This window comes from Temnothorax nylanderi, unplaced genomic scaffold (genome assembly GCF_030848795.1).
Source record: "Temnothorax nylanderi isolate EJ_2023f unplaced genomic scaffold, tnyl_v1.0 TNYL_tig0031_pilon, whole genome shotgun sequence".
NCBI classification, from domain to species: domain Eukaryota; kingdom Metazoa; phylum Arthropoda; class Insecta; order Hymenoptera; family Formicidae; genus Temnothorax; species Temnothorax nylanderi.
This window is the reverse complement of record NW_027249093.1, coordinates 208,036-233,094: the sequence shown is the minus strand read 5'-3', so window position 1 is coordinate 233,094 and position 25,059 is coordinate 208,036. Positions and strand designations below refer to the sequence as shown.

Sequence of the window (25,059 nt, the reverse complement as noted above, 5' to 3'; positions counted from 1 at the left end):
AAAAATACGGTGTCCGCGCAGTATTAATCACAAAATCGTTAATTTTTTTAGGAACATTTTATATACAGACCACAAGAGCCAAATTCGCAATAAATAATCAATCAAATGAAATTGATAGGATAAATAACTTACTTTAGTTGCCTTCGGAAAGCCTTAAGCTTATTGATGAAGACTGCTGGATGAGAAGACTGTCTTCAGTAAAATCTGCGTAACTGACGGTCAGGGATCCAAGCCAAGAAGACACTATCAGTACGGTTGCGACGGTTTTGAAGCAAAGCGCGCATTGATCGCGATATTTATACCATCATGCCGGGAACACCCCATAGAGACAAAGTCTAATAAAAAGGAAGGGGTTTTCCCCGATTGGGTCCCATTTTCAAATTAGAGGTAGAGTTGGTCCCATTTTCAAACGAAGCAAGAGAAAGAGTTGGCTACCTTGCGTTATCAAACCGTGCATACGGCGCATGACAATATTCTCAAAGCCTAAAGCCCGTTACACATGTCGTGCAATGAGTTTGTCCAAACGTTATCTGATGCATAACATACACCGACGGACAACGATTCGTCCCAGTGAAGCCCTAGTGAAGCGAGTCCGAAAGATACCCACCCTGTTCCATCTAGTAGATTCATGTATATGTATGCGTCATGTATGTACACATATATATAGGTGTGGGTATACAGAGCTTTCGATCCCAATTTCTGGAAGATTTGTTTGAAGATGGGATCAAGTCTACCATTAGTTTGGAAACGGAGTCCATCAATAATTCTTTTATTAATTACAGTTTGCTTCTACGAGGTTCTCCGATGCTTCTACGATGTTCAAAATGCTCTAATTTGAAAATGGGAAACCCAATCGGGGAAAACCTTTTCCTTTTTTTAAGACTTTGTCTCTATGGGGTTCCCGGCATGATGGTATAAATGTCGCGATCAATATGAAGCTTTAAAACTGTCGAGTAAACATCGCGAGAAAATTAAAATAAATTACGATAAAATTTACATTTCTTTAATATATGTATGTATTTTATTCAAAACACAATCTTCTTTCGAGATTGTTAACTTAAATATTAAAAATAAGTTTATCTCGTAGTTTATAAAAAATTCTGAATAAAATAAGTTATAAGAAGCTCTGCTTGCAGATTGTCGATATATTAATTAGTAACTAACGAAGAAATTAATCAATCCCACAGAATCCTCAGATATTCTCCACAACGAATTGGACTTGCAGTTATGTAATAAATTTCTCAAAGCTGTCATGTTGCACGTCGTCTCTTCTAGAGAATATTTAATCCTCTTCTAATATTTGCAAATAAGAGTTTTCTGACAGTCAAATTTTTCCAGTATTTAATCAGTCTATGGCTGATATTCATAATTCGTTCTTCTATTTAAGACTGTCTTAGTACCAATTTAAAATGTTATAAACTAATCACAAGCCGTATTAGCATCTTAAGACGGTCTTGAAATAAGAACGGACTTATGAATATGAGTCTTTAAGCAATCTCTCGTATGATAATATTTAACTTTTTTTAGTTAGTCGCTACGCATTTTTATATATATACATGTGAGATGACTTATGTGTCGTGCGCAGTCACTCTATATTATTTAGATCTTGTGCTAATATTCTAAATCAAATAATTGATAACTTCATAATTAAATCAGATTAATCTTCACACATGCTAACAACAAATATTAATATGTGAGCACGTCTCGCAGGCGCGAGCGTGTCGTGCACAAAATAACCGCGTGTAAAAAGAGTTGCATGCCTGCAGGTGCTCGTAATTCCTTATACGCATATAATATATATTAAGTTCGTAATTTATTAGCTCATAAACTTCATATCAAACTTTTTCCTAAATTTTTTGTTCGAATAAACATTTATTCGTCATTGCTGACGCTTATTTTGTCATAGATTTTCACCTGGGCGATCTGTCTGTAACGAGCAAACTCGTCGTGATGCTGTAAAGACATGTTTAACACAGCCACAAATATTTTCAAATAATGGTGTTATAATTGTCGATCTACTTCACCTTCAGTAAAGCCGCTTTTCTCAGCTTCCATAAATCGCAAGCGAAATAATTTCGTGCGTAGAAGCGACTTTTGCGTATAGAAGAATGATTTTTGCGTAGAAAAAACTTTACTAATCAGAGATCAATCATCGGTCATTCATCGACGTGTGCTTTAAATTAAAAATGTCATCGAGTTTCGAGCGTCACAGATGTACAGGTTTGAACGGACGCGCACAAACGCACGCGCTTAAGTAACGGTTTGTACACATCTGTCCCCCATTCGTGGCCGGTATGTATAATAGGGGTCGTAAAGACCCCTTCGCACTCCTGAGAGACGCGCAGTTGGGCTCATCGTACACACGCATACGCGCCGACAACGAGGATGCGCACCGGTCGCGGCCGAACGATCACGCGTTCTGGAAACTGTGTTATCTCCCGATAAAACGGCGAGATTGCTGTTACCGCGATGCAAGGAAACGCGTTATGCTGCTATTACTACGTCCATTAGCAGCATTCGATGCTCGCTACTTATCGATAGCCCCGATCTACGTCAATTAGCAGCGGGAATGCAAAATGAATGAGGCATTTTTCCCTCGGCATTTTCCTCGGCAGATCGTTCTCCGTTGCCGCGCGCAGGATGATTCACGATTCACGGTAGAGAAATACTCGTCTGATCGGGTATTCTCTCTCTCGTCGAGCCACAGAACGTCAGATCGACTCGAAGTTTTTTTTTTAAATAGCAAAAATTCGTTTCAATGTCATCTTCTTTTCGAAGACTCGCGGATTTCAACGCTCAAGGTTTTCGCGACCAACTTGGACTTATCGCCGTACTCGCGACTTTATTTATCGTACACGCATGAATTCTCATTAAATATCCACGTCCTTTAAATTCGGCCACGCAACGCGCCGGACACGTGTGAGTGACTCAGCCGCTCTCACGCACACGCATGACGCGTCACCACAGGCATTTTATACACGCAGATGTGCCCGAACGGGCGCGTGCCTCCGCGCTGTATCGCCTCGGTGAATGGTACCATGGTTGTTTCGGGGGGCAGACCCCCGTTTCGGTCGCGCTCCTCGGGGGATCGATAGTCGTACACCTGGCCCTTAAAAGCACCATTGGTGTGATTTCGTAGACATCTTCCAGCTTCAAAGCGAGCCTGGAAGACGGCCCGACTTCCTCGCGAAGACCCGCGCTCGTTACGCCAATGAACCGGCAGTCCCTTCAAAGAGACAGACTTATCGCCTTCCGAAAGTAAAAGGAAATGTTTTCCTGCCTCCTGCTGCGCGCAGACTTGTACAGAAGACTTGTCAAAGGCTATTGTTATTTCTTATTTGGGAGTGTCAATCGATACCATGGAAAGGTGACGATGGTTGAGCGCAAAACGAATTCTAAATGAGGCTTCGCCTCATCATCTTTAGAGTTATCTCATATTTAAGAGCATAATATATTTCTCTTTTAAACTGTTTTAAAAAATTGAACCTTTTCCTAAATCTTTCTCATATCCATTAAATATATTAAAGCTGTGTGTTTATTAAATAAAGCAAATAAGTGATTTATAGAAGAAATATATGACGCTCTTAGAATTTTTTTTATTTTATACTAGTATTTTTTAATTCCAGTGTTTAGTTCTATAGTTTGATGAAATCAAAATGTATTTGAAATGTCCCTGTCTCTCATATGCTATATGCCTTATTTCTAGGTCTTAATAAATCGGTTTCGTTTTTCTCAGAGCAAGTTGACCTCGTTCTCGCTCGTTGTTACGATTTTTAATCACCGAGTTTCTTACAGCGATCTGTGTAAACCGAACTATACAATGCAATTATCGTATCAAGAAATAAAAAAAATCTTATTATTTTAGCGGAATGTTGCAGAATGTTCAGCGGTCTTAAAAGTTCGTTTTTATTGCAAAAATCTGCGACAAGAAAACTACATTACGAAGACAGATTACGAAGGTAGATCTATTATTCGCGCAGATCTATCTGCTTTGCATACCCGAACCCGGATCACCTTGTGTCTATCGAAGCTCAATTAAAGGCCTTCCGGCGTGCGCCGTCCCGTCAAAGAGAACGCGCGTCTCGTTACGGTTTGACGGTTACGCACGGACACGCGCGTCGCCCCGTCGTGTGCGTGAAGGGGGGGGGGCACGTATGGGGGGACGGGCGCCTCCCCGATGCAAGCTGCCCCCGGGGAAACGACAAAGGCAGAAAGGGAACGAGGGGCCCACTGCGTTTTCACACGACTTGGCTTACGCGGCTTTTGGGGCGGGGAGAGGGTGGGACGCGAAGAGATCGAGTTCGCGCGAGCGACGAGGAAGTCGGAGTCGGAAGTCGGACCCCGAGTCAGTCGATTGTGGGGCATTAGCGCGCTTAGGTCAATCATCATCGTACTCGTACCCGCGCGGCCGTGTGCGCACGTGCGCGCCTGCATATCATTTAATTTATCGTAAGGATTTCGAAAGTGCCAGCCGCAACGCGGATCCGCGAGGAACCGCGATGATTCCGGATGAGATCGGAAAAGTGATTATTGTTCAATCGAGAAATTGAATTCCGAAGCAAGACATCTCGTCCGGTTGAACAAAAATCGAAAATCAAATAGGGAGAGTTGTCGCTTCGTTCAACGGAATTTCCGTTGGGGGTTCGCGGTCTCGAAGAAGGTCAGGTTCTACCAAAGAAGAAGAGCATACGTGTCGCGTGCGAGACTCACCATTAAGCAGCGGCCTGTGGGGGTTGCGACGAACACCATACGGTCGTTCTCCAAGCAAGCCACGCGACCACCGACCGTGGGAGGGTCGTTGCGCTCCGCTGAATCGTGAAAGCACCCCGTTGGAGTAAAACATAGAGCACCCTGGGCGCATCTTGGCCACCTCGAGGTCCCGGGAACGTTTATCGGGCTCCCTCGCTCGTCCACGACGTGCTTCTGCGAATAACAAAAAAAACCAAGGACTTGAAGAAGTGAAAATAAAAATTTCACGGTGTTCTTTCTCGCTTCGACTGATTTTGACGAGTGTTTTGCAAGTGTTTATTGAGTGAAAATATAGTGAAGAAAACATGAGCGCATTCAAGAGATATCAAAGCAAAGTGTTCTGGGACCAAATGGCCTCACGCGACCTGGAGAACGATTCTGTGGGAAGAAACGATCCTCCGCGTTACTCTTTTAACGAACGTGTGCATGTAAAGGAGGAGGAGAAAGAAGAAGAAGAAGAAGAAGATTCGTCCAAATCGGAAAACAATACGATCGACGATGCGAATATTACTGCGATACACGTCTGTGACAAAAGCGACGAGAATATCAAACAGAATGCGTGTCGGATTTCATTGATATGCGACGAAAGTATAACGCGTCGCAGGTATGTAAAATTATCAATTCGCTACCGAGCAATTATCGCAAAATTAATAATAAAATATTTCCTTATCTTTCTTTAAAAAAAATACGAAAGCATTTTCAGATATCTTTGATGTTAGTTTCAAATATCAAAAGTAAATAATTAGATAATAACTTGATATCTTTGATGTTAGTTTCAAATATCAAAAGTAAATAATTAGATAATAATTTAGATGATAAGTGGATTCCACAATGGAGAAAATATTATTTAAAAAAAAACAGAGTACATTTACGTTAATAATACTGTATTGACTAATGTGTTTAAAATATTTGAAATGATATTTAAATGTTCAGAATGAGTGGGACAGTAGTGGAGGAGACGGATAAAGCGGAGGAGGAGGGTGAGATAAGAAACAGATCCTATAGCCCTTTGAGTCAAGATTTCAAGAGCCAGGACTCCGGATTCTCCGACTCCGAGAGATCGGACTGTTCGGAGGCTTTCGAAAACGCGACTCCGCGGCGGAAGTTGAGGAAGAAACGGATGAGACGTAGGCTCCAGTCAGCTTCTCCGTGGCGGGAAGAGGGATCTCCCTCGATGCCGACGCATACGTCCACACCGAAGGATTCCAGGGTATTCGCGAGGAAACGTCTCGGAAAATCCACAAGGAGCCCCTCGCGAGAACGAAGGTAAGCAAATTGTTATTTTACATTGATAAAAAAAAAGAAGTTCATACTCATAAAGAAAGAACAACCAAAGCGAATCGCAGGTGTTCCGTTTTTACTCCATTTCAAGCACCGTTTAGCTGGTTTAGCACGTTGATGACTCAGAAAGTATGAATGATTGGGTCTGATTCAACACGCGCTTCTAGTTCCTCGAAAAGCTGCAGTAGCTATACACTATCGATAGTATCGATAAATGATATTAATAGCTTTAACGTTAACTTTCGAAATCGTGTCGCAACCGGCCGAGGGGAATCGTCGCGATAAGATTGGAGAAATGAGCCAATCGGTAGGAATGCGGCGCGTAAGGCAATTTCGTCGGAGTCCGCCGTACACATCATCCTTTTCGAATAATACAGAATAAACGTGTACGGAACGCGTGTGGATCGTATCGCACGGCTTATGTTGTGTCGTAAGGAATGACGCACGCCCGAGAATCGGGCTCTCCTCTTCTCGGGTGTCATAATACACCCGCGAGATGCGCCGGCCTCGAATGGATGATTATCAGTCCTCGGCCCGTGAAGGTGCCTCGGCTTATCGCCGAGTCATTGTATGCGTATCACGCCCTCGCCTCGTATGCACAGCATAACCGACTTACTACGGCACGTAAAGCGCGAAGATGGATTTTCGAGGTCTCTCGCCGTGCAACGACTCCGGATTAACGATTCGAATCGGCTAATAAAATAAAATATGCGCGCGACTACGCATGCTGGAGTAGAGCGGTCATTAGATTGCGCGTTATTGTCCGCTGATTAAAGAGCACGGGCGATCGTAAGATCGTAAATCGATATCGGAAACACGGTATTATTGCACATGCAGGTAAACTTGCGTCTCGCGCAACGAGAAGCGACGCTAACAAAACGGAATGTCGTAGGAAAAGAAAAGTATTCTCGACTCTTTTACATGTATCGGGTATCTCCGCGGCCTGCATGTGTACTCCAATCTTTTTCTTTGTTTTCCGCATTAAGTCCTCTATAGGCGATCTACAAAGCGATAAAGTTCTACTTATAGCTTTATGAATCATAATAAAATCTTGTCACGAATTACAGATCGTCTCTATCTCTAATATTCCACCGAGTGTTAAATTCGCCATGAGATTGGGATACCAATCGCCAGATTCCCTTGTACGGTCATGCTTTTCTGTTCGTCACCGTGTACATTCGTGCCGTACGTGAGTCAATGCGACGTGCTGCACGAGGAGAATACGTAAATGAATGAGCGCGAGGCTGGCTCTCGAGCGGCCAGCGGAGGTTTGAGTCAACCGCGGGACCGTGCTTTCGGTGCGCGACAGCGAATCTACGAGGAATCTGGCTCTAGCGTGCACCGGCGCGGCGCGCAGGTGGACGCATTACAATACAACGCGTCGAAGGAGCGCGAGATTAGTCACTGCGTGCGCGGGGAAAAGGAGTGTTCTCCGCAGCGGCTCGATTAGTCAGCTCTTACGTTCCACTAATCGCCTCCGGTGCTCCCGTCCGCCCGGAAAAAAGCGGTTGGTGACGATTCCGAGTACATTGCATCGCGATGCGTCTCACGGTAACAGGATGACAATAATCGTGCCGAGATCCGCGTCGATTCGCTATGGCTCGTTTAAGGTAGCGTAATTTAAAGGCGACGAAAAGCCGCTTAAATAAAATAAAATTCCAGAGATACTTGGAATATATTTAAAGACCGTCTGGAAAAGTGAAATGTCTTTTGATTGCCTGAACGATGCTTAAAAACATTTTTCTTATTTTTATATCAATTTCCTTTTGTACTTACCAAATGTTCTTTTCCAGGACTGACGAGAAGCGGGACGACGCATCGAAAGTACCCTCCTCCGTTTCATTGGAGAGAGAGAGTCTGTGCGATTTTCTGTACGCGTCCGAGCCGCCGGAAGACAGCGTTCAGCCGTCAATAACGAAATCACGGGCTTCCACCGACGCCGCGGACGCGATCGCCGCCGGCAGGGACGTGTTGAACTCCAGAAATTACCGTCAATCGTCCTCCATGAGGGCATGGCTGACCGACCTCGCTACGGTGACCGAAAACGAGTGCGGCAACACGCTTCAGAGCAAGAATCTGCCGCGCAGAGGAATCCGAATGATATCCGGCGAGGTTCACGCGCGGGATCTGAAGATGTTGTCTTCCGCGGCGACCGCGGCCGCGAGCAAACTTCTAGTCAGCGCGGAACACTTCGAGCAACATTATCGGAGCATCGTGGAGTAAGCCTTCAATTCTTCAAATGATATATTTATATCCCGAACTCGTTGCGTTTATAATCACAATTAGAGATAATTATCTTTAATTAGGTGCGAAATCCATAGTCAACTGCAATGCAAAAAAATTACAAGTTAAATTGTTGATACTATTTAAAAATAATGACTTTAAATGATTAATAATTAATTTAATATTAATAATTACATTAATGATGCAGGAAAATAACTCGGCTGGAAGGCGGCAGATTCGAAATGGAGCTTCTTCGCAATATAGAGGAAGCCGCATTCTCGGTCCTATCTCAATTAGGTGCACCTCCTCCTCGCAGGATACAGCAGGGCAGTCTGAGGAGTATCCTCGCGCAATTGCAAAATATGAAGATGTACGTCGACAGCACGGTCGATACGCGCTTAGATTTTTACATGGAGGTTAGTCATATTATCTTCGTGACTTATATTCGTCGAAAGTATAGTCATAAATTAACGATACACAAAAATCTCTCTTCAGAAAATAGTCCGAGGTCTCGAGGAAGCTCCACGGGAGGATAGCAGCGTGGCTAGAGGCGCTCTGGCAGCCCTGACGGCTCTAGGATTGTCGGATCCTCGCGCGGGAAGCAGCATAGCTCGATGTTCCGGCATAAAGGCTCTCTTAACATGTTTCGTCACCAACGGTCGAACACCGAACGATCTCGTCGCGCTCTCGTTACGCGCTCTGGCCAGCGTGTGCAGTTCCGCGACAGCGATCGAATACTTCGCTCGAGAAGGTGGTCCCGAAATTCTGACGGATTTCCTGGGCGCGGAATCCTCTTCCGAGAAGGAGAAGACTGAAGCCACCGCCTTGGTGGTGCAAATCACGGCGTCGTGGACCAATGCGCGGGGTCTTCCGTATCTCGAACCCTTTGCGGACTCGCTGATTCCGGCGTTGAATCAGCTGATTGAGAGCACCAATTGCGCGCAGACCCTGCTGCTGGCTGCTGCGGCGCTGAATCAACTGTCCAAGTCGAGGATATGCACTACGATTATCCTGGAGGAGGACAGCGTGAGGAAGCTTCTGAGAAGCGTGAAGAAATCTGCCGGCGGTAACGTGTGGCTCATGGAACAAGTCGCCGCATTAATCGGCGAATTGGCGCGTGTTCCCGAGGGCCGATCGCACCTGGCGAAAGCACGAGCCTCCGTAGCGTTAGTTTCTTTTCTCCGAATGAGACCACCGGGTCTGGAGGACGCGTATCAACGGCTGGAGATCACCGCGGCAGCCGCGTTGACTCGACTCTGCGTCGAACCGGAGATTGCGAGGCAAGTGGTCGCTGTCGGCGGCGGGGATTGTCTGTCGGGGCCATGCAGAATAAATGAGGCCCAAGTGGACCAGAAGGATGAACCAGAGGAGGTGCAGGCGGGAACGGGCTTGTTTAGGTACACCAGGTCGTTGAGACGAGCATGCAAGAAGGCTGCGAAGCAAATCGGGATCGCGAAGGCCAAGGATCACAGTACACTGGATTGAGGAAATTCTGAAAAGGGAAACATTTGTTGTGATAATTCGTACAGTACAATAAGTGGGATTACACACAGAGAAAGAGAAGACTGTAAATACATTTTATAATCGCAAACTATAATTAGAGTATTTTATTACATTGTAAAGAAGTAACGCGGGGAAAACAAGTGTCCTTGTTAAATATGTACAGATATTTATATGTAACTCTCGACGCATCATATATCGCAAAGATATAGATACGTACTGTAAAAATGCGATTGTTTTATTTCATCACGTACTAAAAAAAATGTGCCATAAAACATATACATTTATTTAGAAAATGTATAAAAAGTATTAACCATTATCCTATTATTAATGAAACGTCCTATTTGATTCCGCCTTGAAGCTGATTCTTATGAAAAATGTCCACGGTAGTCTCCAAGCACCGTCTTAACTCCAGATCGCACGAGCCAAGAACGAATTTACCCTCCGGCGCTTTAAAATAATCCAACCCACGTCCGATTTTTATCACCCATCCGTTGCTCAATCTAAAATACAAAAAGATGGTAACTGACAAAAGAAACTGGGGATCTAAATTTTCAGAGCTTAACGATCGCATCGTGACTGCCTTACGTGATCTGTCTGTCGTGCAGCGTCTCGGAAAAGGAGAAGTCGAAGGAAATCTTATGAGATGCCAAACTTTCTTTTAGCTCGGCCAATCTTGAGATTTGCTGAGACTCTTCTGAGTCAAAAGTCGTAAGTAGGGATATCCTGGACAACGCGCAACATTTTTGAACCGCTAGTTCGCACAGTCTGACCAGGTTCTGGCACTGCAAAAAAACAAGAATACAGGAGTTGAAGCAACAATATTTCAAAATTAACTCAATTATACGTTATGCAACAAACAACGGCATATACCTGGTGAAAGGCTCGTATGTACGGATCCTCGATTTCGATGTACGTGACAGTGCCGTCCAGGAATCTACCGAAGACACTCGCGTAGCCGTGTCCCGTCGATCCGCTCTCGATCTTCGTATATTCCCTGTATATGCCGGCCGACTTCCTCGTAATGATCAACTTCTTCACCTTCTCGGCCCTGTCAAGATACTCCTTCGTCTTGGTTGTAAGATAGTCGACCTTGGGGGCTTCCCTCGTCTCTGCATCGTTTTATTATCGATTCTTCAACTTCTTGACAAACGCAGTAACGAGATAAGGCTGATATAGCAATTTTTTTTCTCTCAACAAACGGAGCTGGAAGGAGGGCGAACTCGCGTCTCCGGTATATACCTTTCACCATGTCGAGGAGTATCTGCACGCCTTCCTGGTAGAGCACCAACGCCATCGTGTACTGCTCCTTCATGTCCATCTCCACCGCTCGCTTCAGGACCGAGCCCGCCGCGGATTCCATCGTGGTCCCCCGTTATTTCCTCCGCCGCGGCAATTCGCAACGCCGAGCCGCGCAGTCTGCGAGAACACTAACAAAAGTACGCGATCGTTAGGTGGATGTCCTCGCTCCTCTAATCTGATAGCTTTATCTAGGCGTACGTGATAACTCGGATAAACATATACGTACGCGCCGCGCAACGTCGCAAAGTCTCCCGGCGGGGAGGATCGTGTTACTCGAAGTTGCTCGAAGTGGCGAACGCGGGGACCGGACAATACCTCAGCGTAATTCGAGCCCGCGAAACGCCGCCGCCGCGCGTTCGTCCCGCGGGCCTCGCGTTCAAATTTCAAATATCGATTATCGAGAGAAGTCGCCCGCGCTACGCGTCGCCATGAACATAGCGAATATAGATCGCGCATTTCCTGAACGGCGCGCGTGCCCAAGATTTGAACCCTTTTTTTTGCACCCTCCATCTTTCCTTTTTGGATACTTTCATACATATATTTTATACAATTAAAAAAAAATATATAAAAAAGCTAATTTAAAATTTTATTGTTTATAAAAAATATTTGACACATAAAATAGTTTTTTTTTTATTTTATATATATTTATCACGACAAATTTTTCAAGTCAGTTAGCTACAGAACAGAGAGGTTCTCGAGCTCCGAAATTGAATTTCTATCTTGTAGCTAATTAACACGCTTGAAAAATCTGACAATTGAAACAATACCTTTTTTCTCTCCAACTAATTATACGTTTATCTTATCTTAAGAAGACATAATATAATATAAACCTTTGTCCTCTCTTCTCCGACGCGAGGTTAGAAAGACAGACAGAGAGGCGAGCACCCAAAGCTTTCTCTCTCTCTCTCTTTCTAAAGCGAGGTGCGGTGCGACGCGCGATTGGAGCGCGCAGTTTACACTCACCGCGTCTAGGTATGGAGTCCGATCAACGTGGCGACGCACCGTGTCGTTAACCTTATTGCGGCGCGTCGTGGAGGCCGTGGAACATCGCGCGACGCTGGAACATGCTCGAGACGTGAGGCTGTACCGCGCGTTACTCGACGCGCGAGGGAATTCACTTCGTTACGGATCTTCGTTAGAGACGATTGTCAGGTGAGACGAGAGGCCCCCGATCACCACCGATCACCTTCGGGAGATTCCGCGGCTGTCGCCTGTGCTACTCCAGTTGACGATAATTCGACTACGTCACGCCAGTGGACGGGCATGTGACTGCGGCGTAAATTAGGCGGGAATTTTTAAAGGATATTACCAACTCGCGATTCTATATACGCGTTTACGTGCGAAATTAAATTTGTTTTATGTTAAATATATAATATTATGCATAATAATGTGTACGATATTATATAAAATGTAATATACGAGTTTTATCATGTACTTTAAATATAATTTTTATATATATTTTCTACAATATGGGTGTTTCATAAAAAATGGTGATTTTTATAGCCCTGAGGCCTATTTAATACTTAAATACTTAAATAAAGATAAATACTTGAAATAATAAAAGATAATATACCTTGTTAACAAGGACATGCTTCAAGTTCCGCTATTACAACCAGATTGTTCCTGCAGGGAGTCATTTTTGTCTGGAAAAATTTACAGACAGCTATAAGAATAATCAATGTGTGTGATATCCTTTATCAGATAAATTCTTAATGAAACAAAGAGACAATTTGCATCTTGATGTATTGATTCGTGCAAATAAAGTATTGACATTAAATGAGCAACGTACGAGTTTTCCATGTGCTTTTATTTCCAGGTGCACGATGAAGTCTCACAAGAACTTGAGTACCGGCGCACTGTGGGGAGAGTTGCCAGCACGGGAGATGCTCAAGCAGGAGGTGATAACGCCGGATCTGATTGAAAACGTTTGGCGACAGGTCTTGGACGATTCGAACAGCACCGACTGTGACTACCGGAATGATCGGCAACCCGAATACTTAGAGTGAGTGTAACGTTTACAACGTTGACGCACAGGAATGACGATTCAAGCTCTTATCGATCGCTGTTAATGTTGTTGATCTCGTTACAGATTACCAATGGGAAATCTACACGTACTGAACACTATAAATCTTCATCAACAATTACGTACAATGGTAAAAGATTCAAGCAAATCTCTCAACAGTTATTTAGCAAAAGTTATCTGGTAAAATTATAACGATATATGAATCTCTTTTGTTTTTACAGGAAGATGGAACCGTGCTAGAGAACATGACTGTAATCGAGTCGCAGGATTCAAAGGATACAACTTCCAGAGGTCTATTTCACTTTATGCCTTGTCAGTCACAAAGGTATTTCTCGTAACATTAACTTGACTTATCGCTGCATAGCAACGATGTTGTCCCATTGATTATTGTAATCACATTATTTCAGAACTATGTTTAAGGATAATTCTACCGTACATCACCTGACGCCACAAACTGCACGAAATTTGCTCAGGCACGCCGTGACTACTTTATTAGCGCACATAGGATTCGAGAGCTCGTCGGATGTAGCTAGAGAGACCCTCACCGATGTCGCGGATCACTTTCTGAGGCGGATGACTCTTCTGTTGAAAGCGGCGACTGAACAGAGGGATCACGGATTTCCTGTAAGTCGAGAGAGCCGTGCGATTATCGTTGCAACATCTGTACGGTTGTCTACACTTTTATATATTTATCAGGATGCCGTGGAGAGGGTGCTGCTGGAGACAGGCGTGGGAGGCGTGTCGGCGTTGCACGACTACTACCAGGAGTACGTCTTGAAGTTCGAGGAGAACACGAGGAGGAAGGTCGAGGAAACGATGGAGAGACAGAGGCAAATTGAACTTAATGCTTGTAGTACTAAGTATTGGACCGCATATCGAGCGGTCGACGTGATTTTTACGAGGCGTGTACGCTGCATTGTGTGAAAACGATGCCCGATCGACTTTTCAGAATGGTCCTGGATGAGGCGGCCAGCAAGCTGCAGTTTGAAAAGGACGAATTCGGCAACGTGTACCGGGAGGTCCCGACGTTGCAGCTGCTCGATCCCGAAATGGGCTTTCCGCCCAGCCTGGACGCAGGCTTCCAAATGCTCTATAGCCTCGAACAGGACGAATAGGCTTCCCCCTCGGCGCGTACGCACGTCTGGTCGCAGCCGGACCAGAGTGATAATCCTTGCTGCTCCCAGATTGAATAGCGTGGAAGAGAAGGTGAACGTGAGCGATTCCCTGAGCGCGGGGCAGCGGTCGGACGCATCTGCGAATAAAGAGAGATGCTGACGATGTCTCGTATATATAAGATTTATGTAAACGGGGTAACATTATACAACGTAACTCCCGTCGCGTCCGTCGTCTCGATACCGAAATAAAGAATTCCGTTTTGTTCTCTTAGACTTTGCATTGATTTTTTTTTGTACATCATACGATCTGCTGCTGCTTTTCACTGCATGCCCATGAAATTTCACCTTGTATCAGGTATCAGCGGGGACGCGAACCCGCGGGTTGATAAGGCAGGCATGTGATCGAGGCGTGCGCGATAAATCGGTAAAGTGGAACGCGCGTTGTCCAACGCGGCTTGTCGCGGACACTCGGGTGACTCGGGCGCCCCTTGGTCTTTGGATCGCGAAGCACCGCACCGCCTGGATCGCGTCGCCGTTACCCGCGCGATATATAGCAATATATAGTGCACTTCGTACGCTTCTTGCTTTGTCGCGCTCGTTGCGTCTTTCCCGCTCCCAAATGCATCGTCACTGACTGTTCCCCGCGGCGCCCCGGAGCGTAAGCATACATACCAGCTTTCGCCACGCGTCCGTCGCGTCCCAGAATTACATCGCTGACGCGCGCTGACGACACGTCAAAAAATGGCAGATTCTGCGCCCAGCAAGGCCGACATCGAGGAGATTTTCAAGAGGCTGCGGGCTATCTCGACGAACAAGGTTTGTTGGCGAGCGCGAACGTCGGCTGGGAACGACGAGAGCGAGGAGCAGATGGGGACGGTCAATGTCCATCGGACGGACGGGATCGCGAGCGTCACGCTGTCAGGCGTCAGCCTGCAGACCCTGCAGTTTCCTCGTGAAGCTAAGCTTCCAGTCATACGTCATTACGTGCCGCGACTTTTGGGATTTAATGATTTCTGAAATCCTAGATTTCATTTATCGTACGACAAATTTTTCAAGCGTGTTGATTGGTGGCAAAATAAAAAAAATCTCGAGTCCCTAGAAATTTTCTACTTTGCAATACGCTTAAAAAATTTTTAGACACATGAAATAGCCTATATTCTTGAAGGGCTTATTTCCTTAGTTTCCCTAATCAAGAATGCCTACTATAAGCCTTTATAAACCTTTATTCATCTATTATTGGGATTATCCCAATAATCCTTTATTCTGTAAGCTTTAAAAAAAAAAAAGGTTTCCCTGAGCCTTTCCCTGAAACCTCGACACAGCAATAAAGGGCTTAGGCCTAGTTTCACAAGTGTCAGTTAACTTTTAACCTTAAATTAAGTCACTCTTCATCTCTTTCTAATATCCCCCTTAGAAAGAGACGAAGAGTGAGTTAATCTAAGATACTGGGCCTTACCTAAATAGATATTGCAAGGGACCGACCTGTTTTTATCTGTTTACCAGAAAGTAGTTCCAGATGTCTTCTTGTAAAAAAGCTCATCAGTCACTTTTGGTATTAGGATGACCAAGCTATTGTTATTTTACCAAAGACCTGTCCTTTCCAACAAGCGGAGATCCTTGAGCTTGAATTTCTCACTCGTAATGAATGTATTTCAACGCTATTTGTCAAATGTATTATTGCCTAAGGAGTAACATTTGATCCGGAGGACAGTTTTCTTATTATTTCTACTCTTTAAAATTTCTGTCGCATCACATATGTAACAATGCACCATAATTACAAGATATTACAATTGCATCCTCCTCTCTTTCTCTTTCAGGCATGTTTCGATTGCAACGCGAAGAATCCAGCATGGGCCAGCGTAACGTACGGCGTCTTCTTGTGCATCGACTGCTCGGCGGTGCATCGCAGTCTGGGGGTACATCTCACCTTCGTCAGATCCACCCAACTAGACACAAACTGGACGTGGTTGCAGCTAAGAAATATGCAACTGGGTGGTAATGCCAATGCTGTTAGTTTCGATAACTTGTAACATAATCCCATTCTGAGAAGACTTTATAATCATATCGGCATACGAGCTCACATCTCGCGTTGCTGTTCCCCAGAGAAAATTCTTCGCGCAACACAATTGCACCACGAGCGATGCCCAGCAGAAGTATAACTCGCGCGCGGCTATGCTGTACAGGGAGAAATTGGGCCAGGCATCCGCGCAAGCGATGCGCCGTTATGGCACAAAGGTATTCACATAGAATTAACGATATTCGGTAGGCATTGTTAGATCCGTCCTAACTATGAACTATATAATAATTATAGGTTTCCCTTCCTACGTCAAAAAATAAAACAATGGTGAGCTGAGTAAATGTTTCAAAAAGTGTTCTTCGTTTTTTTCGCAATTCTACTAACATCCGCTTATGACATTATGCCAAAGCTTTGTACTCCTTGTAAACTTACACGCATCCTCATCTTGCAGTCGATATCGGCACACAGTGCTCCATATATGATAATCCACAAGTGTTCAAATATATATGTGCTTGATTGTTTACAAAAATGCTATCCATCTTTATGATTACGATATAACAGTCTCACCGTCAAGACCCTGTCTGACGTACATATACATTTTCAAGATGTGTGTTTTAAGATGTATTTCAATACGTACGATAATACTCATCCCTTTTAATTGTTGCATTTAACAATCTGTACAGGGTGTTTGTAAAATATCTGGACAAACTTTACCAATATATTTTATTAATAATTCAAAAAAATATTCGCAAATTAGCAAAAAGATTTTATCACGATACATTAAATATTAGCGTTGGGTGCTGCAACCAACTTGAACAAGAGCCTAAATAGTCAATAACGATAAGCATGTGATAGTGTAATGCAAGTGTGCACTAATAAAGGTAAAGTTTAGCCAAGTATTTTAAAAACACCCGTATTTTTAAATTTAATTTAATCGTACCTTTTGCAGCTGCACTTGGAGGAAGGTACAGAAATTGTATCGGAAGAAGCAAATGAGCCGGATTTCTTCAAACAACACGAGAACTTAGATCTGCTTCAGAACGAAATGATAATTCCGACAGAAGAAAAGGCGTTCTTCACATCTAACACAACAGTGCCAAGCAATGATAGCATAGAGAAAAGTACACCGGTAGTTGCCTCTAATTCCTTGGGACCTTCTGTAAATCTTTTCGATTCTACCTCAAACAATCTGCAATCTGAAAGGAAACCTACTATAGGTGGCAGAACAGCACAATCCAAACGTCCTGGTGGGGTAAGTTCTTGATGAACGACATTAACACAACTATAACTGAAATTATATTGCAACTATTGCTTTTCTTTAATTACAGCTAGGGAAAAAAACCGGAAGCTTAGGTGCTCAGAGAGTGAAAACCAATTTTGACGAACTGGAGAAAAGCGTTGCAGAGGCGCATAAGCTGGCGCAAGAAAATAATAAAGAGGTGACGAAGGAGGAACAAGAGGAGCTCGCTACTCGTCTAGCCCATCGGTACGAACAAAATTTAAGCCAACAGGCCAAGAAGGTGGAAGAAAGATCGAAAAATCTGGATCCGTTGAAAGCCACTCAGGCGGAACGTCTTGGAATGGGATTTAACGCACGAAGGTAATAAGTATGCACTTTCTCTCGCTTTCACACTTCTAAGATTTGTTTCATAGTTATTTATTTGTAAATTATCTTCCTTTTTCTCTCTTTTTTTTTTAGTGGTGCAACTCATTCTGCACTTGGCGACATGAAGACAATAATGCAGGATTTGGAGAAAGTCATGACATCAACGGAGGTGCTCTCCGGAGAAACGGACACTTTCTTCAGCCTAGACGAATTTTATTCTGTTTACAGCACAGCTAACAGCAAGCCGTCCTCGCGTAACGAGGAAATTGTGGTCGTGGCGGAGCCGGAACCGCCTAAACGATTAGGCCCCTCCACTCGAAGCGCGATCGCAAAGAGCGACGCGAAAGCTTCGTCCACTGTCGAAGGAGAGGCTCAGAAGAAATTTGGTAGCGCCAAGGCTATCAGTTCGGATCAATACTTTCAAGACAGTAGCTCCGACAATGCGGTGAGCATTTACAGGCGTGACTTTCCTGAAAAATGTTTCAAATTAGCATTACATTTTATTAAAGTACTTCTTTTCTTGTAATTATTCTTCGACGTCTGCTTCTAAATTTTCAGTGGGAACGTAAGAATAATTTACGCCGTTTCGAGGGCTCGTCTAGCATCTCGTCGGCCGATTACTTCGGCACCGAAAGCCCAACCTCGCCCACATCCTCGTTATTATCCATGCGTCTGTCTGCGGGAAGAGCCGGCGTCGTAGATCTCGACGATGTTCGAGAGAGCGTGCGTCAAGGTGTGAATAAGGTTACCGGGAGGCTGAGTTCGCTCGCTAACGCGGCAGTCTCCTCTATACAGGATCGTTATGGACTCTAAATGAATCTATCGGCATTTTACGAGAACTGTTATAATAGTTATCCGGACCCGGTCTTGTCCATTGTTCAGAGTTGTAAATAAAAGCTTCTAATTGAGCTTCCGCGTAACTTATTCTTCGGATGTGTTGCGCACGGATATATATATATATATATACACATGTGTGTATATATATTCGTACTTTTATGAACGATGAACCAGTGAACGAGTGCAATGTAAAAGTTACGCAGAATCAAGGTTGAAAATATAAATACAATGTATTTTATAAATACGCCTGCTTCTCGTCACTTTATATAATAGAGCCAGTGTATTACGTAATATATTGCACAACAAATATCTCTATATCAAAAGTCACGTACCAATACGAGGATGAAAGTAAAATGCCCATAATAATTTAGGTAAAACATGATAAAATGTCGCTAGAGCCTAGAACAGTTATAAATCTATATCCGGCGATGGCGGTTTTTCGCAACGCGAGGCTAAGTGCGAACACGGTTTACCGTGGAGAAAGCACACGAGTATCACTGTCATGTTGTCGCAGCCGGTGCCCATGAGGGCGTCCGGCGCCAGGCAACAGTTTAAAAGTTCCTCGCAGATCACCTCGGGATGTATCGTGAAATTCGACGTCTCCTCGTTGCCGATTTTATGTGCTAAACGCGGTCTCACGAATTGAACCACCTCCTCGCTGGTCATCACGTCCCAGATGCCGTCACACGCCAAAACAATGAATTCCCAGTCCTCGTCAACGGTAAATTGTTGCACCTCGGGAAACGCTGCGGAGTTTAGAATCTTTTAGCGCAAAAGTTCGATCGAAAATCCAGAATCGCCGCCTATCTCGCTCAGTATTTTATTATTACCGGTCACGATTTGCTCCTGCGGCGATTTATGATCGTTCCGCTTAAATATGAAATCCCCGAGGGCACGGGACAGCGCCAGATTGCCGTTCACCCTTTTGTACTCGACGAAACCGCCCGCCGCCTCGATACGCTTACGCTCTTCCTTCAACGTAGGCTTGTGGTCTCGACTGAGGGGTACCGCCCTGCCGTTGATACACGCCACGGCTCTACTGTCACCCGCGTTAGCCTACAAAGCTTTTTTACTGGTCAGGGATTCAGACGTCAAGATACGCCGGCACCACCGAGACGAGATGGATGACTTACGCTGTACAGAATATTGTCCTTGATAAGAATCGCGATGACGGTCGTGCCAGCATGTTCGTCCCTAAGCGCAGCGTTATTCTGCATCGCCTTGTCCAACTCTAGGAAACCTTGCTGTATCCCAGTCACGATATCGCCCTCCTTGTACTCGCTCCTTTTGATTATATATTCGTGAAGATGCTTTCCAGCGTATTGTGCCATGGCCGCACCTACAAATAGCATAAAAAGTATATAAATACTGGGCCCACATAGCCAAATCTGTCAAGAACGGATTTTTTAAGTATCTGCTGCAAATTCTGTCGATGGAATACCAGCAGAGAAAAATATCACAGAATATAATTACAGGTTGACTGTAGAAACTGAGCAAAATCTATCATTTCGTAACCATTTAAATGACGTGTTCCATTTAAATGTTTACAAAATTAAGAGTCTGTTTGGTTTCTGTCAACAATCTGCTTATTTACTGGGTATATCGATATACGAATTGCTTGCAGGTTTACTTCCGTTGTTGCTTGAAAAAATATATTTATTCAGTATATTCGGTATTTACCTCCGTGTCCATCGTACACGGCGAAGAACGCAGTGCCCGGGTCACTGGGTAAGGAAAGTATGTGCACGTGCGAATCTTCCATCTTAATGCGCCATCCTTGCATGCAGGAGCTGCCCACCCGGTAGTTGCTGTCTCGACAACAGGCCGACTTCTTCTTCGTTATCGGCTCGCTGAGCGTTTGCCCCATTTTTCCTTCTCAACCCGATATCAAGCCTGTTTGCGAATGATGCGCCATTTAATACGATATTGTTATAATTCTATTCACAATATTTACGATATATTTGTTGAATTGTTAATTTCTGACAGCCACGTGAGTCCGAAATGAAACAAATCCAGACGTGATGCTTTGTAAATTGTCAATTCGCAATTTTGCTCAAACTCGTCTTACCTTACGGCTTACGGTCAAATATCGTCGTCCTATGGCCTCGAATTTAAATGCGCCTCACTCCGCTCCGATTTCATAACAGCTTCCCATACAGAAACGTGTCGAGACGCGCGTAGTATGCGGTCAATTCGTCGTCAGCTCCACCCCGTGTTGCGTCCCCGTGCTTGCCACCATGCCATTCGGCCATGGGAAATAATATTGCGCGTCGAAACAAATCAAGCGGATATCGACCGAGATGAAACAGCTGATTAATGACGTCACGGTGCTATTGTGGTGCTATGGACCTCTCGTGACGTCATTATGGCTGCGGTCCACTTGATGCTACAAATGCTTCGAAGCATTCCTCTTCTCCTTTCTTTCAATAAAGAAAGAAGGAGAAGAAGAACGCTTCAAAGCATTTGTAGCGTCAAGTGGACCACAGCCTATACTACAGCCGGTTTCGATGAGTTTTGGAACGCAGTTTTAGTGCAAAGCGAAGCGAGAAATCACGAGGGTAGAATAAAAACTGGAAAAAAAGACAAATGTAAGATTTAGAAATGGACAATCGCACGATGGAAGCGACAGCGATTAATTAGTGGCTTAATTATCAATCTTATCGAATAGTTTAATTTATTAAAATCATATAATCGATTATATGTTACATCGTACTGTTGAAAGTAAATTCTTGAACATAACCTGATCGTTGCTGCGCGAAAAGTATGTAAACATTTCCTTCGACAGTTTGCGAGGACAATTAAATTCGTAAATTAATCCTCTTGAAAAAAAGCACCCGTCTGAATAAAGACAGTGAAATATTTATCATATAAGCGTAACAAACGTAATGTGACATTGAGCAAAATGGTCACACAGTTATTAATAATTTGAAAATCTAATACGCACGGTATTATTTGTTATTAGATGTAAAACATAATTCTGTAACGTAAAAAAAAATGGTATGAGTTTAAATAAATCAGTTTTACAAGCTACGATAGCTTCTACATTTAACGTATTTTACATCAGTCCACATATCCCTCTTCACGTGACATGGATAAATCAAATTGTTCTTGATAAATTTTGTTTTAGAAATAATTTTTATAGAAATATAACTTATAGCAAACCTTTCGTGTAATTTCAAAGGATCGGAAACAGCGAGGTCGAAAAGAGACAGATATATATCAACTGGGTTTGATCTGATTTTCGAGGAGAGCGTAGGATACCAATTTGAAGAAGCATGGCAGGAATTAATTGCACATCAGTTTCAACCTGCTCACGTAATTTATTGCGACTATACTTGAAAGGTATGAATTTGCAGACGAACAAACATCGGCGATTCTGTCTATCCGCTGAAATAACAAGATACACGTTTGTAATGTTTTTCGTTGATTTTCTTTTCAAAAGGATTTTCACGTCAATTTTCGTCTAAGAGCACGGACGAGGTCGGCGAGAGTCCGAGATTACGTGAATTCAGGGAAAAACTACGCGAACGCGCCCCTATAGGTATGTTGTCGCACGCAATAGCTCGTAGAGACTCCTCTCAAATTCACCCGCCAGCAAAGACTTGAAAGATTCAAGAAACCGAACTTTGAACGTGACAGAGAAATTGGACGAGTTGGAGGAGGGCAAGCATCCCTATCAGGAGAAGGAACCCCTTGAACCGTTCCCGAACAACACTAATCCAGAAACAGGCGAAGTTGGAGGTCCCCGCGGACCGGAACCGACTCGCTACGGCGACTGGGAGAGAAAAGGCCGCGTGACGGACTTCTGAATCATCCCCGATTTAGGAACGGCGAAATCCGTTTGTTAATAACATAATTAGATACTACAAGACATTGGCTAATTAAAATTTAAAACTTATCTACTTTGGGATATGATGTCATAGCGAAAGCTTTACCAAATTAATCGATTTTCATTATAAAAATGATCGGATCTTAAATATAAAATTTCAATAAAATTTAGCAAATTTAAAATGAAATGTTAACTTCAAACAGCGTAATTAGATTAATTAAGTAAGAACTTTGAGGATAACAACAGCCGGTATCTCATTTAGATTCTCAAAAATTGAAATAAATGCGGAATAAAATTGAGTGTTGTTAGAAAATGTTACAATAGAAGATAATTTCTCGCGAGGGGTAAAGCGAACTGTACTAGCCACACATTGGCGAATGGCGAATGGCGACAGTGTTTTATTAACAAAATTTAGCAATTTCCACGTCAATGCTTTCAATACAGACAGCTGCGTGTAATTCCTTGCGAAACATTCGCACTATGATTCGCATAAATTTTCTGACGAATCTACAAATAAGAAGTTGCAGGCGATTTGTCACAAGTACGTGTCGAGATCGACGCTTCGGAATATTTTAAGTTCACGGATTTAAGTTTTTTTTTTCGCGAATATAATCATTGCTTCTTGCTTCGATTTATGTAATGTTCGTTGAACGTAAAAATTAAATAAGTGATACGTTCAGGTGCTTTTTTCCTGAAAACGAAGGAGATTTTAGACCAACCTTCGGAGAACGACAGAGAGTCGCCGCGAATAAAGCAGTTTCATGAGAAACTTAAATTGCAGCCGATACCAAGTATGCAATAGCGATTAATAAAAAAGAATATAGTGTGCAAAGATACTGATACGCGAGATATCGTTTTTATAATGATACGATATAAACTTTCACAAAATTGTCTACGCTTAGTGCTTCGAGAATTTTCATACTGATTCTCCTCGATTGATATGTAGAAGTGGGACCGCGGGAACGGTTCGTGGATCTAGTATTAGTGGAAACTGATCCGAGAACTGGAGAACTGATAACAAATAGCGAGAAAGATCCTACTAAATGGGGAGACTGGCAGCACGGCGGCAGAGTCAGCGATTTTTGAAACGAGACACCGTGCGTATATTTTTTTATAGAATGTAAGCATAGCATATTTAAAAAAAACCGGAAAGAATCCTCACTCCTCAAATTGCAATGATCGATTTGCCTTTGTAACTATTTGCAGAAGATAAATCGAATTGTATTTGTTCGATCAGCGCAAAGTGAAATGACATAAATCAAGATTGTTTCTTGATGTGGAAAAAAATATAAAACTGTTGGATGTATACGTAGGAAAGCACTTGTATTATAGAACGAAAATTGTGGTGTCAGTGAGGTAATAAATTACATTATACAAAAAGTAAGCCTTTTTGCCGGACTATAATACCCGAGTAAGTTTTCAGAAGTCACTACTAATTTATTAGTAACGGCATTCCATGTTTGGTATTATTAACTCTTCACATGACTTTCTTTTAGAAAGTCTGGCACTATGGCAACCCACACAAAAAACTTACGTTAAATAATGCACATATCAGTACATTACATATACAAAAATATGTAATACTTTGTCAAATACTGAATACCGTACGTTAGGATAACAAACGTTTTATACATCAAAGCGATTAAATTTCTCGCTACTAATGAGTAAAGGTAAAATGAATGTAGAACTAAATTACTAACGATGTCGAAGTGTTACTGTGTGAAGGATCGAATGTGTAACTTCGTTGACAAGTGAATTTAAGTCGATCCACATTCGTTGGTGAAACGTATTCTCACGTCAGTAGCAGCGAAAATTTATTTAGCCAAGATATATAATAAATCTTCAGAATTAATGCTAAGCAGTTCATGTAGAAAAGGAGCGTAGTTAATTCTACAAATATATCGTATCAAGAAACATATATATACACACGACACTTTAGTAAAAATTTCATCTTGTATTTGCCAGTACGTTTTCAAAATTCTTCCGATCGTATCGAAAATTCTTAAAAAATAATGTACTACGAGGTTACATTGTTGCATACGAGACGCAGGATTCCATCCTCTTTTCTCTTTTTAGATTTTAATCGATAGCAGATCATTTGATTAATTTCACTATGTCCCCTCAACGTCTTCTGAGAATTATGAAAGCAGCACTGATAAAGGAGTGCGACGCCAGTTGCGTTATCAGTAACGCTGCCTCGCAAGAGTTTCTTTCTATATACATACGCAGCTTCCCATTATTACACGCGCAATCTAATACAGGAAGAGTTTCAGCTTTCGTATATTCTCTAATACAAGAATATGTATTACTTGCGCTATACAGAACGTATAAAATTTTGTTCGAAAAGTGAAAATAAAAATTAGCAGGCGTATTTACACAATGATAATTTTCTATGTAGTACGATTTTCTTTTTTTTTATGTACACACATCGTATAGCCCTAAGTATGTGATCGAAAGTGATTAAAACAGAATTTATTTAATTCAGAGAAACAAAAAGCACATAAACATTTTATTTGCAAAAAACAAAATTTTTCTTGCCAATCGTATAAAATAAGCCATGTTTAATGCCTGAGCGAT

At 43.0% G+C, this 25,059-nt stretch overlaps 7 protein-coding genes and 1 long non-coding RNA gene across 11 annotated transcripts in view; 5 read left to right on the top strand and 3 right to left on the bottom strand.

The window, feature by feature from the left end:
• Window positions 1–8,582, bottom strand: part of LOC139770574 (uncharacterized) — a 38,675-nt gene extending 30,093 nt beyond the window's left edge. The window contains exons 1-3 of the long non-coding RNA XR_011717784.1: window positions 8,449–8,582; window positions 7,807–8,355; window positions 4,711–4,923 (exon numbers count right to left, since the gene is read on the bottom strand). This is a non-coding gene — a long non-coding RNA (uncharacterized lncRNA). The remainder of the gene's footprint in view (window positions 1–4,710; window positions 4,924–7,806; window positions 8,356–8,448) is intronic.
• Window positions 4,917–10,072, top strand: Insc (INSC spindle orientation adaptor protein). Its single transcript, XM_071702568.1, has 5 exons — window positions 4,917–5,353; window positions 5,683–6,015; window positions 7,824–8,249; window positions 8,462–8,669; window positions 8,749–10,072. The coding sequence occupies exons 1-5, from the start codon at window positions 5,055–5,057 to the stop codon at window positions 9,736–9,738; spliced, it is 2,256 nt and encodes a 751-aa protein (XP_071558669.1). The 5' UTR covers window positions 4,917–5,054; the 3' UTR covers window positions 9,739–10,072.
• Window positions 9,826–12,980, bottom strand: LOC139770569 (MIT domain-containing protein 1-like). Of its 2 annotated transcripts, XM_071702602.1 has the most exons (6): window positions 12,845–12,980; window positions 12,629–12,698; window positions 10,996–11,183; window positions 10,627–10,865; window positions 10,342–10,538; window positions 9,826–10,256 (listed from the first exon to the last, which is right to left on the bottom strand). In XM_071702602.1, the coding sequence occupies exons 3-6, from the start codon at window positions 11,114–11,116 to the stop codon at window positions 10,094–10,096; spliced, it is 720 nt and encodes a 239-aa protein (XP_071558703.1). In that variant the 5' UTR covers window positions 11,117–11,183; window positions 12,629–12,698; window positions 12,845–12,980; the 3' UTR covers window positions 9,826–10,093. The 2 variants fall into 2 exon arrangements, with proteins under 2 accessions (XP_071558703.1, XP_071558702.1); XM_071702601.1 differs by lacking the exons at window positions 12,629–12,698; window positions 12,845–12,980 and adding an exon at window positions 12,019–12,160.
• LOC139770567 (uncharacterized) lies at window positions 12,879–14,336 on the top strand. Its single transcript, XM_071702598.1, has 6 exons — window positions 12,879–13,057; window positions 13,145–13,208; window positions 13,300–13,403; window positions 13,486–13,702; window positions 13,775–13,908; window positions 14,028–14,336. Exons 1-6 carry the CDS (start codon window positions 12,879–12,881, stop codon window positions 14,191–14,193), a joined length of 864 nt encoding a protein of 287 aa, XP_071558699.1. The 3' UTR covers window positions 14,194–14,336.
• Window positions 14,337–14,680: 344 nt separating this feature from the next.
• On the top strand, window positions 14,681–18,724 carry Arfgap3 (ADP-ribosylation factor GTPase activating protein 3). 2 transcript variants are annotated; one of them, XM_071702581.1, is made up of 8 exons: window positions 14,681–15,009; window positions 16,011–16,202; window positions 16,297–16,428; window positions 16,505–16,537; window positions 17,160–17,462; window positions 17,539–17,810; window positions 17,910–18,261; window positions 18,375–18,724. In XM_071702581.1, exons 1-8 carry the CDS (start codon window positions 14,935–14,937, stop codon window positions 18,627–18,629), a joined length of 1,614 nt encoding a protein of 537 aa, XP_071558682.1. In that variant the 5' UTR covers window positions 14,681–14,934; the 3' UTR covers window positions 18,630–18,724. The 2 variants fall into 2 exon arrangements, with proteins under 2 accessions (XP_071558682.1, XP_071558684.1); XM_071702583.1 differs by lacking the exon at window positions 16,505–16,537 and having other exon boundaries at window positions 14,682–15,009.
• Window positions 18,725–18,858: 134 nt separating this feature from the next.
• LOC139770565 (probable protein phosphatase 2C T23F11.1) lies at window positions 18,859–20,987 on the bottom strand. The gene is made up of 5 exons (XM_071702595.1): window positions 20,722–20,987; window positions 20,334–20,546; window positions 19,787–19,992; window positions 19,484–19,709; window positions 18,859–19,399 (listed from the first exon to the last, which is right to left on the bottom strand). Exons 2-5 carry the CDS (start codon window positions 20,518–20,520, stop codon window positions 19,062–19,064), a joined length of 957 nt encoding a protein of 318 aa, XP_071558696.1. The 5' UTR covers window positions 20,521–20,546; window positions 20,722–20,987; the 3' UTR covers window positions 18,859–19,061.
• A 112-nt stretch (window positions 20,988–21,099) lies between these two features.
• On the top strand, window positions 21,100–24,868 carry LOC139770571 (succinate dehydrogenase assembly factor 4, mitochondrial). Of its 2 annotated transcripts, none has more exons than XM_071702605.1 (5): window positions 21,100–21,241; window positions 21,835–21,995; window positions 22,096–22,194; window positions 22,293–23,579; window positions 23,689–24,868. In XM_071702605.1, the coding sequence occupies exons 2-4, from the start codon at window positions 21,929–21,931 to the stop codon at window positions 22,460–22,462; spliced, it is 336 nt and encodes a 111-aa protein (XP_071558706.1). In that variant the 5' UTR covers window positions 21,100–21,241; window positions 21,835–21,928; the 3' UTR covers window positions 22,463–23,579; window positions 23,689–24,868. The 2 variants fall into 2 exon arrangements, with proteins under 2 accessions (XP_071558706.1, XP_071558707.1); XM_071702606.1 differs by lacking the exon at window positions 21,100–21,241 and adding an exon at window positions 21,248–21,414.
• LOC139770703 (uncharacterized) lies at window positions 22,963–24,868 on the top strand. The gene is made up of 3 exons (XM_071702821.1): window positions 22,963–23,023; window positions 23,151–23,273; window positions 23,429–24,868. The coding sequence occupies exons 1-3, from the start codon at window positions 22,963–22,965 to the stop codon at window positions 23,566–23,568; spliced, it is 324 nt and encodes a 107-aa protein (XP_071558922.1). The 3' UTR covers window positions 23,569–24,868.
• Window positions 24,869–25,059: the final 191 nt, after the last annotated feature.